The following is a 15262-nucleotide window of genomic DNA, read 5'->3' on the forward strand; positions in this document are numbered from 1 at the left end:
GGCAGGAGACAGGTGTCCAGCCAGAGGCAGTCCTGAGAGCTGGGCCAAAACCAGAGTAGGACAGGGCTGGAGACTCCTTTGGAAGGGAGGGTGTGGACTCTCTCCTGAGGGCCCTGCCTCATGAGAATTTGGCTTTCTGATTTTGTTTCGTTGCCCTCTGCCCTCCATGCTGACCTGAAGTCCCTGCAGGGGTGTTGAACAGAAGCACTTCCAAACCAGCCCCAGGTCTGACATCCTGTCCACTCTGAGCTGAGAAGAGGCTCTGGAAGCAGACGTCTTCTATGTTGGGCAAGTGGACAGTGGCCAGCTTGCTAAGTGGGTAGATTGCAATAGTTCCTCCACCAAGAAATGGGGTTTCTCTCCCCCTTGTTACGGGCTGAATTGTGTCGCCCCCAGATTCATATGTTGAAGTCCTAAACCCGGTACCTTAGAGTGTGACTGTATTTGGAGTCGGGGCCTTTAAAAAGATGGTTAAGGTTGAATGAGCTCAAATGGGTGGGCTGTAATCCAATGGGACTTGTGTCCTTACAAGAAGAGGAGATTAGGACACAGAGCCACACAAAGGAAAGACCATGTGAGGACACAGGGAGAAGGTGGCCATCTACATGCCAAGGAGGGAGACCTCAGAAGTAACCAATTCTGCCAACAACTTGCTCTTGAACTTCCAGCCTCCAGGAAGAGACAATAATTCTGTTGTTTAAGTACCCCAGAAAACTAATACAGCACCCCTTGAATGTAGGCTGGCATGAGGACTTGTTTTGATGAATGGAATGCAGTAGAAGTGACCTTGAGGGTTTCTGAGCCGGGGTCTCAAGAGCCCCGCAGCTTCCATGCTTGCCCTTGTGCTGCCCTGAGATGCCATGTGAAGGCTCCAGGACCAGTCTCCTGGGGGATGAGTGACCAGGTGGAGAGGGAGGTCTGGCTGCCAGCCAGCAGAAGCCTCCAGCCAGGCAAGTGAGGTCCTCTTAGAAGCCAGGGCCACGTGAATGACCCAAACAACAGCAGCAGACTCTTTACCTCCTATGAACAACCCAGTCCAAATTTCTGACCCACAGAATCAGGAGCCAATAAAATCGTTGTTGTCTTAAGCCACTAGATTTTGGGGTAGTTTCTTACACAGCACTAAATGACTGAGACAATAAGCTTCAGCTGGAAAAAAAATAAACACAGAACTCATGCACCAGGCTAAAAGGATTTCCAAAAATTCACTCATTCAACAAATAGTGTTTGAGACCCACCACGTGCCAGCCACTCTTCAAGGCACTTGGGATACATCAGTGAGCAAAACAGAGTCCCTGCCTTCATAAAAACCCCAATAAACATATTAAGTAAATAAAACATGTTAAATGAAAACATTTAAAATAGGCTGCGTAAGGGGGTGGGAAATACAAGGGGGAGGAAAGGGCAGCGTGTGATTTTTAAATAAGCGTTGGCAGGCAGAGACTCAAAGTTGATGAATGAGTTGGCCATGTAGATATTTGGGGTTAGCATTCCGGGCAGAAGGGGCAACCAGTACAGAGGCCCTGAGGTGGAAGCATGCCTGGAGGGCAGTGAGCAAGGTGGAGAACCGTAAGAGATGAGGTGTGGCCCACTAAGCCACTATAAAGACTTTTCTCAGAATGAAGAGCTTTTTTATAGTAAAGCAGTATTTGGTCAATTGGCACCCAGGGGAATCCTGAAGTTCAGAACCTGGTTACCACCAAAAAGACCTGTGAACAGCTGTGCTTGCTGTTGCACGTTCTTCACGCTCACAAACCTGCTGGGAGCTGTGCACAACCATGTCCTTGGGTCCACTTGCTTCTACCCCGGCCCCCGGGAATTGGGCTCTGTGCAGCCGGTGGAGGTGGGACAGGGGAGTGGTTCAGGCACCAGGCACTCAGCTTGGCCACATAGGTCACCACGTGAGGGCGCCACGTGCAAAAGGCAGGTGTGGTCATGCTTACAGCCAGAAGACCACCTGTGACATGGCCCTGCTCTAACCACCTCTGTCCTGACGCCGGGTCCTCAGCAGCTGCTGCTCCCATTTCTTTGCACCCCTTCACAACAAGACTCCCTAAAAGAGTTTTCTGTTCATGGTCTCTACTTCCTTTTTCCCCATTCTCTCTCTTTAAAAAAAAAAAAGTATTTATTTATTTTGGCAACGCCGTGTCTTTGTTGCGGCATGTGGTATCTTTAGTCGTGGCATGAGGGCTTCTTTAGTTGAAGCATGTGGCATGTGAACTCCTAGGTGCGGCATGCATGTGGGATCTAATTCCTTGACCAGGGATCGAACCCGGGCCCCCTGCATTGGGAGCGCGGAGTCTTACCCACTGGGTCACCAGGGAAGTCCCCATTCTGTCTCGAACCCACTCCAATCAGCCTTTCAACTCTCTATGCCACCAGAACTGCTCTGGTCGAAGTTGCAAGACCCTTTGTGTTGCTACCTGGATCCCCCCCACCCCCAGTTATTCCTCGTCTGCAACCTTTGACGTGGACCATCCCTCCCTCCTTCTAGAAACGCTGTCTTCATCGGGCCTCTTCCTCGGTTCTTGTCTCCCTCACTGGCCCGCCAGTGGCCCCTTTGCTGGCTCCTCCATGTCTCCTCATGGGGCTCTTGGGCCCGCACCCTCCTCTCTTCTCTCCACCTTCACTTCCTTGGTGATTCACGCACCGATGCCTTTAGATACTGTCTGATGACTCCCAAGTTTTGTCTGCAGCCCAGGTCTTCCTCCTGGACCGTGCATGCATCCAGCGGCCCTCTTGACCTCTCCCCTGGGTGTCTAACAGGCACCCCCATACTAACGTGTCCAAACCACTCTGGACATCCCTTGCAGACCTGCTCCTGCACTTTAGTCGCAGGTGACGCCACCCTTCCAGGTTCTCAGGCCAGTAACTTTGGGGTCATCCTCGATGTATCTTTCACCTTCAATTCACCAGCAAATCCCGCTGGCTGTTCCTTCAAAATAGCTGCAGAATCTGTCCCTTCTCACCACCTCTAGTTCTCATCTCCAGAGGGTGGTCCCCCTGCTTTTACCCTGTCCCCCTTGCAGTATCCTCCCCACACAGTGGCCAGAGTGAGCTTTTTAAAACGTAATTCACACTGTCATACTAATTCTCCAAATGGGCTTCCTATCCTACTCATTTTAAAGCTGTTTTAAGTCTTTAAAAACCTAGATCTGTCCTTCTACCATCTTTCTGTTCTCAACTTGCACGTTTTCCCCCTTGATCACTCTGCTTGAGCCACGCTGACCTCCTGGGTGTTGCTGAAACAGGCATAGCCCAGTCCTACCCCAGGGCCTTTGCACTTGCTATTCCCACTGCCTGGGATGCTCTTGTTCTCAGATGGCCATAGGGCACCCTCCTCATTTCCTTCTATGCTGACCCCCTGTATAGAGTAGCCCCCCCATCATCACCCTCCTAAGCCTACTTAGCTCTTCATGGCGCTTGTCACCACCTGCTGCATTGGGGGTAAACGCTGAGGCTTTGTTTATTTTTGTATCCTTAGTATCTTGAACGGTTCCTGGCACATGCTAGGTGCTCAAGAAATATTGTTGAATGAGCAAGTGAATGACATGACTCCCTTGTTGAAAACCCCTCATTGCCTCCTCACGGCTATTAAAGGACGGTCCAAATTTCTTGACTTGGTGATGGGATCGGTCCTGCCAACCCCTCTGGTCTTTGTTAGCTGTGTCCAGCCTTTTGCAAACTTGCGGGACACGCCCTCTAGGCCTTGGTTTAGGCTGTTCCCTCACCTGTCCCTTGCCTGCCTCTCCCGCAAAGCCCTCCTGATTCTGCCAAGAAGCCTTCAAGTCCCACAGTTTATTGCTGTCACGCAACCGACAAGGCAGGCATTCAGTAACCGTTTATACAAAATGGTTACCTGAGATATAATTTAATACAAATTAAGGCTGTAACTAATATAGATGAGGGCAAATTTAGAATTTTAATTAATATACATTAAGTCTATATCTGAGAGCCTATAACCTCTGATTTTTACACGAACAGAAATAAGAGTGGACCCCATGCCATCTGAAACAAACTCAACATCAGCTGAACATCTGATTCTGAACTTCCACAGTCCAGGGTCGGCCTAAAAGAATGGCTACTGAAATGCTATTGCAATATTTGAAGGGCACAAGCCCGTTCCTGACGGTTCATCCTGAATTAGGAGAGTTAGTCATCACCAAGAATGTACTGAACAGGCTTCAAACACTTGCCAAAGTCACTTCCCATCAAGTTCTCCTCAAGGAGCCCTCACAAGCGGGGACAATCAATGTAAATACTATATTCAGAAGTTCTGCCCATGTTATGAAAGGGTAAATACGGCAGCAGAGCAGGTGAACTTAGATTAATTTCAACACAAGGACTAAAAAGAAGTTTGTGACTTTTGTACTTACATCCAGTAGGTACTGTTGCTCCATGGGCACAAATCACCCAAAACATGTCCTATTAATGGTTTGCTTCTATGCGACACAAAAAACACCCCTCTGGTTGACAAAGGTAATTTGCGACTAGTGAAAGGAATCCCACCTCTTAAAAAGGGGGTCGCTGTTCATACATGTTCATGAATGTGAAGTCGTATTGCTCTGCTGGAGGACTGTTAAGATTGAGTGACGTGCTCAGGACATTTCTGGGACAAGGTGACATTGTCCTTGACGGTCTGTTGAAGGAAAGAAGCTAATTTTCTTTTGAGCTGAAGCTTGAGTCGTAACTTAATTAGGCCATGCTGTAAAATCACTACTAATAACTGTCAGAAGTGCCCCTGAGTCACCAGAGAATGACAAAGCTTGGCCGGCTGCCCCTTCCACAGGGGAGGGAGCAGCCTGGCGTTCGCTCCACCTCTCTGAACTTCCTCGAGGGGCACCAACAGACTCCCAGTCTCAGCCTGGCTGCTTCCCCACCTCTTGGCAGGACTTTACCTCATGAGTGCTTACACATACACACACATGCATGCATGCACACACACGTAATACATATATGTTATATAGGCTGCATATACTTTTACATATATATTTTATATGTATGTGCAAAATAGCATTTTAAGAAAAGAAAAAAATCCTTTACCCTCACAGAACTATTTTCAATTTTATATTACATATTATTATATTACATAACAGTTCTTGTCCACAGTCCCCTTTTTCACATAGTGTCAATCATCTTATGTTCTGATTCGTTGACGTTATTCTATTGCCCAAGTTCCTATAATCTTTTAGTTACTATGTTAATGATTACTAAAATTACACGTTGATAACCTCTATACTAACTCAATCAATTATGTTGGGCATTTGGGCCAGAATTGGGTGCATGTAGGTTGAGTTATGCTGTGTGGATGTGTTTGCTTTGAAACACATAGTGCTAGCTAGGACTTTCTTGTCGCTGTTGTTTTTTAAAATTTTTAATTAGTGGCCAAGGAAATCATGGATAACCCTTAGATTCAGATTTATAAACTTCAAGCTTGGCAGCTGCAATCCATCCACCTTTGGAGAGAGCATATGTTCTCCACTTTGTTACAGACCCCACTACTCCCTATTGTCATTCTCCAAGCCTGCCTCCCTCATTTACATTATCACCTCTTGATTTCTATATGCACTTGAGTTTGCAACCTTCGATTTAATGTCTTCTCCACTCTAGATAAGGCTTCAGATGACGCCTTCAGGTAATTTTTTGCTTCTGTGGTATTATTAGCTTAAGGTATATTTCTGAAAGCAAGCTTCCTGGGTATAAATATATTTTAGCTCTTGCCATAATGTGTTCCATTTGGGATTTCTGTTGAGGCCACAGTCCTCTCCTTTGCAAATAGCTGTCCTAGGTATTCTGCTGCAAGGGGGTTTATCAAAAGCCCAGCTTTTTTTTTTTTTTTCCAATAGAGCCCCAGTGGGACTCTGGGTACTGCTACTGCACAGTTCTTCAGATCCTGGAAGATATCCCGTGACTTTCCAATACATTTTGTTTTCTTGAGCTGGATCTAAGTGGTTTCTGGTGGCCCCATTCCTCCTATCAGGTTCTTGAGGGCCATCTCTGTCCTCTTGGGCCACAACTGTGTCCCCCCCCACCGGGCAGTGCTGGCACGTGGTAGGTGCTGAGATGTCGGCTGAATGAGGAGATAAGCCTGAAATAAGACTACCACCTTCCACCTCACCAGACAGGTTGTGTGAAATTGCCCTGTCGTTGCCCTGTTGAAACACCAGTGACCCCCATGCAGCCCGTATCAGGGTCCTGAGCTGGACAGTGTCCCAGCCTGTCAGCAGCGTGGCCTCCACTCCCCCACTAGCACCGAGACTCTTCTTTTATTTTTATTTATTTATTTATTTATAAAATTTATTTATTTATTTTTGGGTGTGTTGGGTCTTCGTTTCTGTATGAGGGCTTTCTCAAGTTGCGGCGAGCAGGGGCCACTCTTCATCGCGGTGCGCGGGCCTCTCACTGTCGCAGCCTCTCTTGTTGTGGAGCATAGGCTCCAGATGCGCAGGCTCAGTAGTTGTGGCTCGCGGGCTCTAGAGTGCAGGCTCAGTAGTTGTGGCTCACGGGCCTAGCTGCTCCGAGGCATGTGGGATCCTCCCAGACCAGGGCTCGAACCTGTATCCCCCGCATTGGCAGGCAGACTCTCAACCACTGAGCCATCAGGGAAGCCTAGGACTCTTCTTTTAGTGCTCCTCCTGCTTCCCTGATCACCCCTCCTCGATTTCCTATGCGGGAGCCTCCAAACTTATCACTCCCGCACTTCATTTGGGCGTCTGTCCCTTCCCAGGGGCCTCCTGGATGCCCCGTATAAAACAACATCTTCCCCGACCACCTGCCCTACAGCTGCATCTCTGCACTAGGCTTTATGCCTCTTCATGGTAATAAAAAATAATCATGGTATCTATCTGTTGTGTTGTCTGTCTCCTCCGGTTAGGAAGGTCATAAGAGTAGAAACTTCTTTTCCTCTTGTTCACTGCTCTTTACCCTCAACAAGGCCTGACCTGTGGTTGGCACCCCATTCACGGATTCGACAAATATGTATTGAGTGCCCACTTTGTATAATAACTATATAAATATATAATGTGCTGGAGGGGGCTTAGTGCCTTGGGAAAAACAGAGCAAGGCAAGAGTGCTGAGGAATGCTGGGGGTGGGTTCATTGCAACTTTTAAATAGCAGGGTTGGGGGATTCCTCACGTAGGAGGTGATGTTCTAGCAAACACTTGAAGGAGGTGAGGAAGAGAGCCGGCCACCACATCTGGGGAAAGAGCAATCCAGGGGAGGGAGAAGCAGCAGTTGCAAATGCCCTGAGGCAGGGGCACGTTCAGGGAGTAGTAAGGAGGAAGCATGGCCAGAGTGGAGTTGTCAGGGGAGGGCGGTATTGGAAGAAGTGAAACTGAAGTCAGAAGACCATGGTTTTAAATCTTTAAAACCAATCAGCCTTATGTAGGTATCACTTACATACGATAAAACGTGGCCATTTTAAGTGTACAGTTTGATGACTTTTTATTTTTATTTTTGGTTGCATTGGGTCTTCGTTGCTGCACGTGGGCTTTCTCTAGTTGCGGCGAGCGGGGGCTACTCTTCGTTGCGGTGCGTGGGCTTCTCATTGCGGTGGCTTCTCTTGTTGCGGAGCACGGGCTGTAGGCACGTGGGCATCAGTAGGTGCAGCACGCAGGCTCTAGGGTGCACGGGCTTCAGTAGTTGTGGCTCGCGGGCTCTGTAGTTGTGGCGCACGGGCTTCGTTGCTCCGCGGCATGTGGGATCTTCCTGGACCAGGGCTCGAACCCGTGTCCCCTGCATTGGCAGGCGGATTCTTAACCACTGCGCCACCAGGGAAGTCCCAGTTTGATGAGTTTTGACCAAGGAAACCACTGCCTTGATAAGGTTAGAACATTTTCATTACCCCCAAAAGTTCTTTGTCTCCCCACCGTCAACCCTCCATCTCTCACTGAACTGTTTTTTGATGCCACGGATTCATTTTGCCTGTTCTAGAACTTCATTTAAATGGACTCATGCAATATGTACTCTTCTGGGTCTGGCTCATTTCACTCAGCATAAAGTTTTTGAGATTTGTCCATGTTGCGTTTGTCAGTAGTTCCTTTGCATTGCTGAGTGGAATTCCACTGTGTGATGTAGCAGAGCTTGTTTATCCAGTCCCCTGTTGATGGACACCTGGGTCCTTTAGTTATTTACAGCTATGAACGTTTGTGTACAGGTGTTTGTTGGATGTATGTTTTCATGTCAAACCTTTCGCTCATTCTTTTAATTGGGTTGCTGACTTATTGAGTTGGGATTCTTTATGCATATACTGGAGAAGTCTTTAGTCTGGCATTGGTTTAGTGAATATTTTCTCACAGCTGTGGTTGGCGTTTTCATTTTCTTAACAGTATCTTTCAAGGAGCAGATGTTTCTAATTTTGATGAAGTCCAGTTTATCCATTCTTTTCTTATATGGTTGGTGTCATGTCTAAGAAATATTTGCCTACCCTCAGGTTGTGAAGGTGTTCATTTATTTATTTATTTTCCTAGAAATTCTTTAGTTTTAACTTTTTTGTTCAGGTCCAGTACAGGGTTTTGAGCAAAGAGCCGATGTGACCTAACTTAACGTGCTAATAGCATCACTGTGCTGTTTTGAGATGAGACTGGTGGGCAGAGTGCAGCCTTGAGGATGCTTGCAAGGAGCCTACTGCAACGATCCAGGCTGGGAGCCGCCGGGCAGAGTGGAAGCGGAAGAGCAGTGAAATTTTAGAAATACTTACCGGCCAGGTTTTCAGGCTTGTTTTTCATCCTCCTTAATGAGTAATGTCCAACTTTCAGGAAAGTTATTTCCCTTCTCTGCAGACCCTTATACTCGTAGTTTTACCTGAGGCCTAGTGTATGTACACAACTTGCCTCGAGCCTGAATGTTCGCTGTGCATTTAACTTATCTTCACTTTTTAAAAACAAATAACTGGTTTTGAGTTTTATTCCACACATTGTCATTCTTCAGGCATGGCAGCCCCAAAAACAATATGACAATTCATCTATTCATTCACAAAAGATTAAAGAAAAGGAAAGCAACACATTTCTTGCCATGCTCCACAATACTTCTGCTGGGTAGGACTCATAAATCCATGTCTCTGCCTTGGCCACTCCAACTCATGTCTTATCCTTTCTTTAACTCATGATTTATTGCTCTCAGTTACTCCTTTTGCCAGATTTATAAACGTAACTGTTCTTTATTTAATACCTATTTTGTACACTAGGCAACAAGACAGTAAATTTATTGTCTATGAGTTGCTACTTTGAAAAATTACATCAATGCAAAGTGATTGTCTTTCCGCCTTCATAGCCAATAAATTTATTTATTTTTTTTTTTGTAGGGGATGATATGAGGTCATAGGATAATATATATAATCGCTGATCACAGAATGAGAAGGAACAAGTTGCAGGCAAATGCTCTACCACTGAGCTATATCCCCAAGAAGAAGCAAGTTGAGAGTTCTGACAAACAGAAGCCAGAAGCCGAGAAGGAAGACTTCGGTCTCCTGCCAATCATGTATAAGCTGGTCTCCTGCTGTTTGCTTTTCATAGGATGCTTAAATCCTCTCTGGTCTCTTCCTGTCCTTGACTCCAGGGAAGAGCCCCTGCAGCTCTCAGGTAAAATGATTTCTTTCCCTTATGTCAGTCTTGAAAGAGTCTTCAAGGGTCTTAAATGCAATGTTAGAGATAAGAATGAATATTCTTTCTTAAAGGAGTCTTGTGAAATTAATAGTCCCAGCTATGAAAAGAATTCTGAGGGTCCTTACAACACATCTTAGAGTCAGGAATGGATATGTTTTTTTTTTTCCTTCCTAAAATGTAAAAGTAGAAGGGTAACATTGCTTATTTAATGTCACTTCTATATTTCTAAGTTATTTTGATCAGCTGTTTCTTTTTTTTTTCAATTTTGAAAATGGCACTAAATTTAAAACATCATTGCTTTTCGTTTCTATTTTAAATGAACTGGATGAATGCAGAATTGGTTGTTCCAATTATAGGATAAAATATTTTTATTGTATCTTATTTTAAGCTAAAAAGTAATCATCTGACACGTGTTATATGAAACAAAAATGTTTATTAAAAAATAAAGAAGTGACTGGCTGGGGCTAGGGATGACACAGATTTCCAAGTACATTTATGTTTTCCTTTTGATTCATGTTTCATTCAGTTCAATTCTAAGTTGAATTCTCTTAAAGTGTATCAGTCAAGCAGATACTTATTGTGCTGTCAGCTCTTAATTTAGTTTAAGAAACGAAAAGGTTGGTGCTTGGGTATTAGGTTCATAAGCATTTTAACTTGTCTTTAATTGTGGTACTTTAGACATTTTTTTTAATAAAGGAAAAAATCTCTTCTAAGCCATTGATTTTATAATTTCTACTCTCTAAAGTTTCTCTCAAGCAGCTTTCTGATAATTGTCAAGCTCTAATTCATGCACTATCAGTCAACTTCCACAGTCACTGACCTCATAAGTGGCAGTCATCTTAATGGCTAAATCGGGCATTAACTTTATTGAATCTCTGCTATTTAAAATAAGGAACAGTGAAAAGCATAAGATGAAACCAAGAATGAACATTCAGATATTACTGTCATCCTCAAAAAATTACATATCATGATTATGATTTTTCCAAACTTAGACGAGTATAGTATCTCACTTAAATTTTTTTTTTTTGCGATACGCGGGCCTCTCACTGCTGCGGCCTCTCCCGTTGCGGAGCACAGGCTCCGGACACACAGGCTCAGCGGCCATGGCTCACGGGCCCAGCCACTCAGCGGCATGTGGGATCTTCCCGGACCGGGGCACAAACCCGCGTCCTCTGCATCAGCAGGCGGACTCTCAACCACTGCGCCACCAGGGAAGCCCCTCACTTAAATTCTTAACAGGTGGCAGCTTTACATTAGAGTTTTTGCCTGAAATTTTTTCCCACTTATTTGTTTCTCCATAAATGATCCTTCATGACATAAACATTGATGTGTGGCCAAATTTTATAGATTTCTCATTAATATTCTTCAGAAGTACTGTGAATGTGCCCAGAAGCCTCCACAACGGCTTGCTCTTTGTTTTCCAATCAAGGTCGTAGCTGAGGATTTGGAAGCCTTAGTGAAGCAAGTGGATAGTACAGGACTCCCCAGAAGCTCCATCTCCCCACTGCAGCACCTGGCCAAGATTGCTCTGCCAGGGCCCAGAGTCTGCTCACCAGACCTCACACTCACTTCCCACACACCTTGCACACACTTACCATGCATCTTCTATGCCACTAAGCTGACCAAATTTCACCCTGAAATTGTTGCTATCAACTTCTTTAAAGAGTATTTTAAAGCTGACTCTTTCCTGACAATTGTGCCTAATCTTGGAGGCCAGGCAGAGAAGAGGTGATGCCATCCTATTTGCTTTACAGGAAGAACCTTAACAATCCTGTCTTTTAGAAAACCACTCCTTCATTTTTCCTTTCACTCCAATTTCACCACCCATATGTCTAAAAGCAAAAGGCAAAAGGCAGCAGTAGGTAAACAGAAATGAGGAAGAATCACTTTGTAAGTGGAAGTGCTTTTTCACTGACCCTGTGGCTCAGCCCTACCCTCTTATTCAAGGCAGTGAGCGGCCTGGCAAGGCCACACAGGCAGGAGTCGTCAGAATGAGAGTCACACGCTTGATTTCCTGTTCTGCTGGCTTGTGAGCTGGACTGTAGCATTTCTACTTCTCGGTTAAAATACTACTGGCGACAAACCCGGAATTTAGTAGTTGAAGTTTTTCTAGTATTATCTCCTTGTCCCTGGTACCCCCGAAAAGGCAATAAGGAGCAGAAGTGATTGAAGAATCAGCTGAGTTGCTAATATCTATTTCTACTCTGTGTAGCACCTGAAGATGTCGAATCAACTTTGGATGAGCTGGAAAGAGCTTCCCTTCTGCAGATGCTGCCAGAGATGTCAGGTGCAGAGACAGGAGATGGTCTTAGGAAAGCAGGTAAAATGATTCTTGTGATTTTATTTGATTTTGTTTTATTTTATTTTATTTTTTTGCGGTACACGGGCCTCTCACTGCTGTGGCCTCGCCCGTTGCGGAACACAGGCTCCGGACGCGCAGGCTCAGCGGCCATGGCTCACGGGCCCAGCCGCTCCGCGGCATGTGGGATCTTCCCGGACCGGGGCACGAACCCGCGTCCCTGCATCGGCAGGCGGACTCCCAACCGCTGCGCCACCAGGGAAGTCCCCAGCCTGTCTGATTTTTTTGCCACTGAATTTACTCCCTGTGCTCATGAATCAGATGAGGTAAAATCCTATTTTGGAATATAAAGATCAGCTATATAAAATGAGTTAGTTACCCAACACTCTCCCCTCTGGGCATAAAGACTTCCTCTGACATCTTCTGTTTTCTTTTTCTCAGCAACTCCTTCCAAGCATCCTGCTCTGCTTGGTCCCTCAGTATATCTGTTCTCTGTATGGACTTTTATTTTGGGGGGAAGGAGGGTATTATCCCAGTTTTCAATAAGTGAAATTTACAATCCTGGTTTCCCACTTACTCAAGTCTTAAGCCAATTACTTAACCTATCTGTACCTCAGTTTCTTAAACCAGTAAACGGAATGATAAAAATGCCCAACTCATGGGGTTATTGTGAAGTTCAGTCAATGAGAAAATGCAAGTAAAATGTTCATCACAGTGGCACACAAAGTAATCCATGACATGGCAGCTTTCACTATTTTCTCTGTCACTGTATTCCTCCCAGCACTGATAGAAATGCTCAGGACATTCTGGAAACAAAATGGAGTCTTTTAATAGAGCTTGTTTAGTAGAAAGAATTTCACTTGTTATAAAATATTTTTGATAAACTACTGAACTGCTAACTCAGGAAAATGCAGTGCCCTTTGTGAATTCCGGAAGCGAGAAAGAACCAGGTGCCTGCCTATCTTCCTTCAAGTAAATATCACTGTGGTGTGAAAAAAAGGAAAATCAGAAACTAGACGTGATTTAGGAATATTCTATTTTGTGCGTTTTAAATAAGACAAGTGTAAAATGGAAATAACAGATCTGATGATGAATGGTTTCAAAATACTGTTTTCCAGATCTCGGTACCAACATTTTTTACCCAAGAGGAAGTGTGAGAAAGGTAAGTATCATGTGGAAGCTTGTGAGAAATGCAGACTCTCAGCCCCCACCCCCCAGCACCTACTGAATCAAAAGCTGCATCTTACCAAGATTCCCCAGGTGATCCTTATGCACATTAAATAAAGTATGACAAGCACGGCCATATGATGTCTAAATAGAAGAAAGACACGGTCCAAACCCTGAGATGTCATATGTGTGACAGAGCAGAATATGAAGGAAATCGTTTTGGGTGCAGAAGACAGACTGTGATTGGGATTGATGAATGATAATATTAAATGGTTAGAAATGGTGCACAGTTAATGGAGGACCTTAAACACTACAAGAAAAATCTGTATTTCATCATTATCAACCCCTCAAACTCTAAATTAGTGTCTCCTAAAGGGCTTTCCAGGTATACCAGTCCCACGAGCCAGCCTACAGTGACACCCCGGGTTCTGGCCCCTCTCCCGTCCTGGTAATATCTTTATGTACATTATTAGCATGTTAAAGCCTCCAGGAAATGAGATAAGCGTATTTAATTTTAACCAAGCATTTCCCAAATATTTTGACTGGAGACACCTGTTTTTGGTGTAGCACCCATTACCATCCTTATAAAAATATACTCTGGAATCCGTCAATTCTGAAGATGGCATACACCCCCTGAGGCCCCAGGGCAGGTAACCCATCCAGAAGGGGACGGGGATGGCTTCTACATTAAACGTTATCATTCAGATGTTTATATTGTTCCGAATAGAAGGGTTATGATGAAAGACTCGAAAATCATAAAGGTGATTAGCATGTGCTCATGAAATCCCAGAAAAAAAAAAAGTAAAGAAGTTAATTTCAAGGCAAATAAAAGGCTACTTTACAGGGAAGACAGTAAATGGATAGAACATGTTACTGACAGATTTAAATAGAAATAGGTCAGTGAGGGTTTAGGAAAATTCACGGCAATCACAGGGCTAAACAGACTGGATGGACCACAGGTAGGGCACAAGGAGACCTTCCAGAGCCTACATGCTGGGCGCTCACCACAATTCTATCCCATAAAACAGCAAGAAAACACTTTTTAAAGGAAATAAGGTTCCTATTTGTGTGTATAGGACTCAATTCATTGTTAACCTGTTTTTTTATTTGGATTGTTTTAATTTCAGGCTTTCTCAGGACAAGATCCTAACATTTTACTGAGCCACCTTTTAGCCAGAATCAGGAAGCCATACAAGAAACGTGGAACTCCCTCGGAATGCTTCTGGAAGTACTGTGTCTGAAGTGACATGAACATCTACTAGGCAACACAAAACCAACCATCTCAGAAAAAGTCAAATAAAAACGCTTGATTTGAAAGCAGTATAGATGAAAAACTAGGCAAGCTATACCCTGTTCATTATTATTTGGAAAATAAATCCTCTATGTTTTACAAATATCATGAGTGGTTCTTTTACTTATAAACATATCCTGAAAATCTATCCTTCAATTTATCTTTAAAGAATTATCTAAAAGTTTAAAAGTAAACAAATAAATGAAAAGAAGCAAATACTAAGAAGAAAAAAATCATAAAAGTAAATTTTAGTTAAAACAGTAAAACTACAAATCATTTAACCTACATTATCTTAGTGATGATGTCCTCTCAACCCTTAAAAATAACAACCTGAGTTATTACTTTAAAAAAAAAAAATCAGTATCTTAGCTTAGAAAAGCGTCCGAAGTGAAAGATGCCTAAAGCTAAGGGCTGGGAAGTCTGAATTCTTTGTTTTTGAAGGAGGGCGTCCACACACTCCGATCCCCTCTCCCTTAGTTAACCTAAGTACTGAACACTTGAAAACTTTAATCTCTTAACACTGAAGCTTGTTTGATGTCAGTTTCTGTGAGCTCAAGGAGCACAGTACTAGAAAAATACCTTCATCATCTGTTTCTTAGAGAAGAAACTTGAGGTGGGATTTAAGATTGTGGAATGGAAATATAGCCTGGTTTGTTAATTTTTAAAAAGCATGTGTGTGTGTGCACATACTCACTTATCCTCTTAATACATCTATACCATCGTAGCTTATCTATGTATAGAGTATGGAGCTGAGACCCGCGAGCTCCACGCAGCTCCCAGCACGGCCCGTGCCCGCGGGAGAGCACTTCTCAAGGGAAACCCAGGCTCCCCTTCTCGGCTCTGTAGCCAATCACACCCCCAACTCAGGAGGAATGAAGGGTCAGGTCTGCACCAAACAGCCA

The 15262-nt window shown here is 44.4% G+C and overlaps 1 protein-coding gene across 1 annotated transcript; it reads left to right on the forward strand.

The window, feature by feature from the left end:
* Nucleotides 1–9476: 9476 nt before the first annotated feature.
* On the forward strand, nt 9477–14446 carry UTS2 (urotensin 2). Its single transcript, XM_004272349.2, has 4 exons — nt 9477–9579; nt 11816–11923; nt 13021–13062; nt 14189–14446. Exons 1-4 carry the CDS (start codon nt 9477–9479, stop codon nt 14308–14310), a joined length of 375 nt encoding a protein of 124 aa, XP_004272397.1. The 3' UTR covers nt 14311–14446.
* Nucleotides 14447–15262: the final 816 nt, after the last annotated feature.

This window comes from Orcinus orca, chromosome 1, assembly GCF_937001465.1.
Source record: "Orcinus orca chromosome 1, mOrcOrc1.1, whole genome shotgun sequence".
Classification (NCBI taxonomy): Eukaryota; Metazoa; Chordata; class Mammalia; order Artiodactyla; family Delphinidae; genus Orcinus; species Orcinus orca.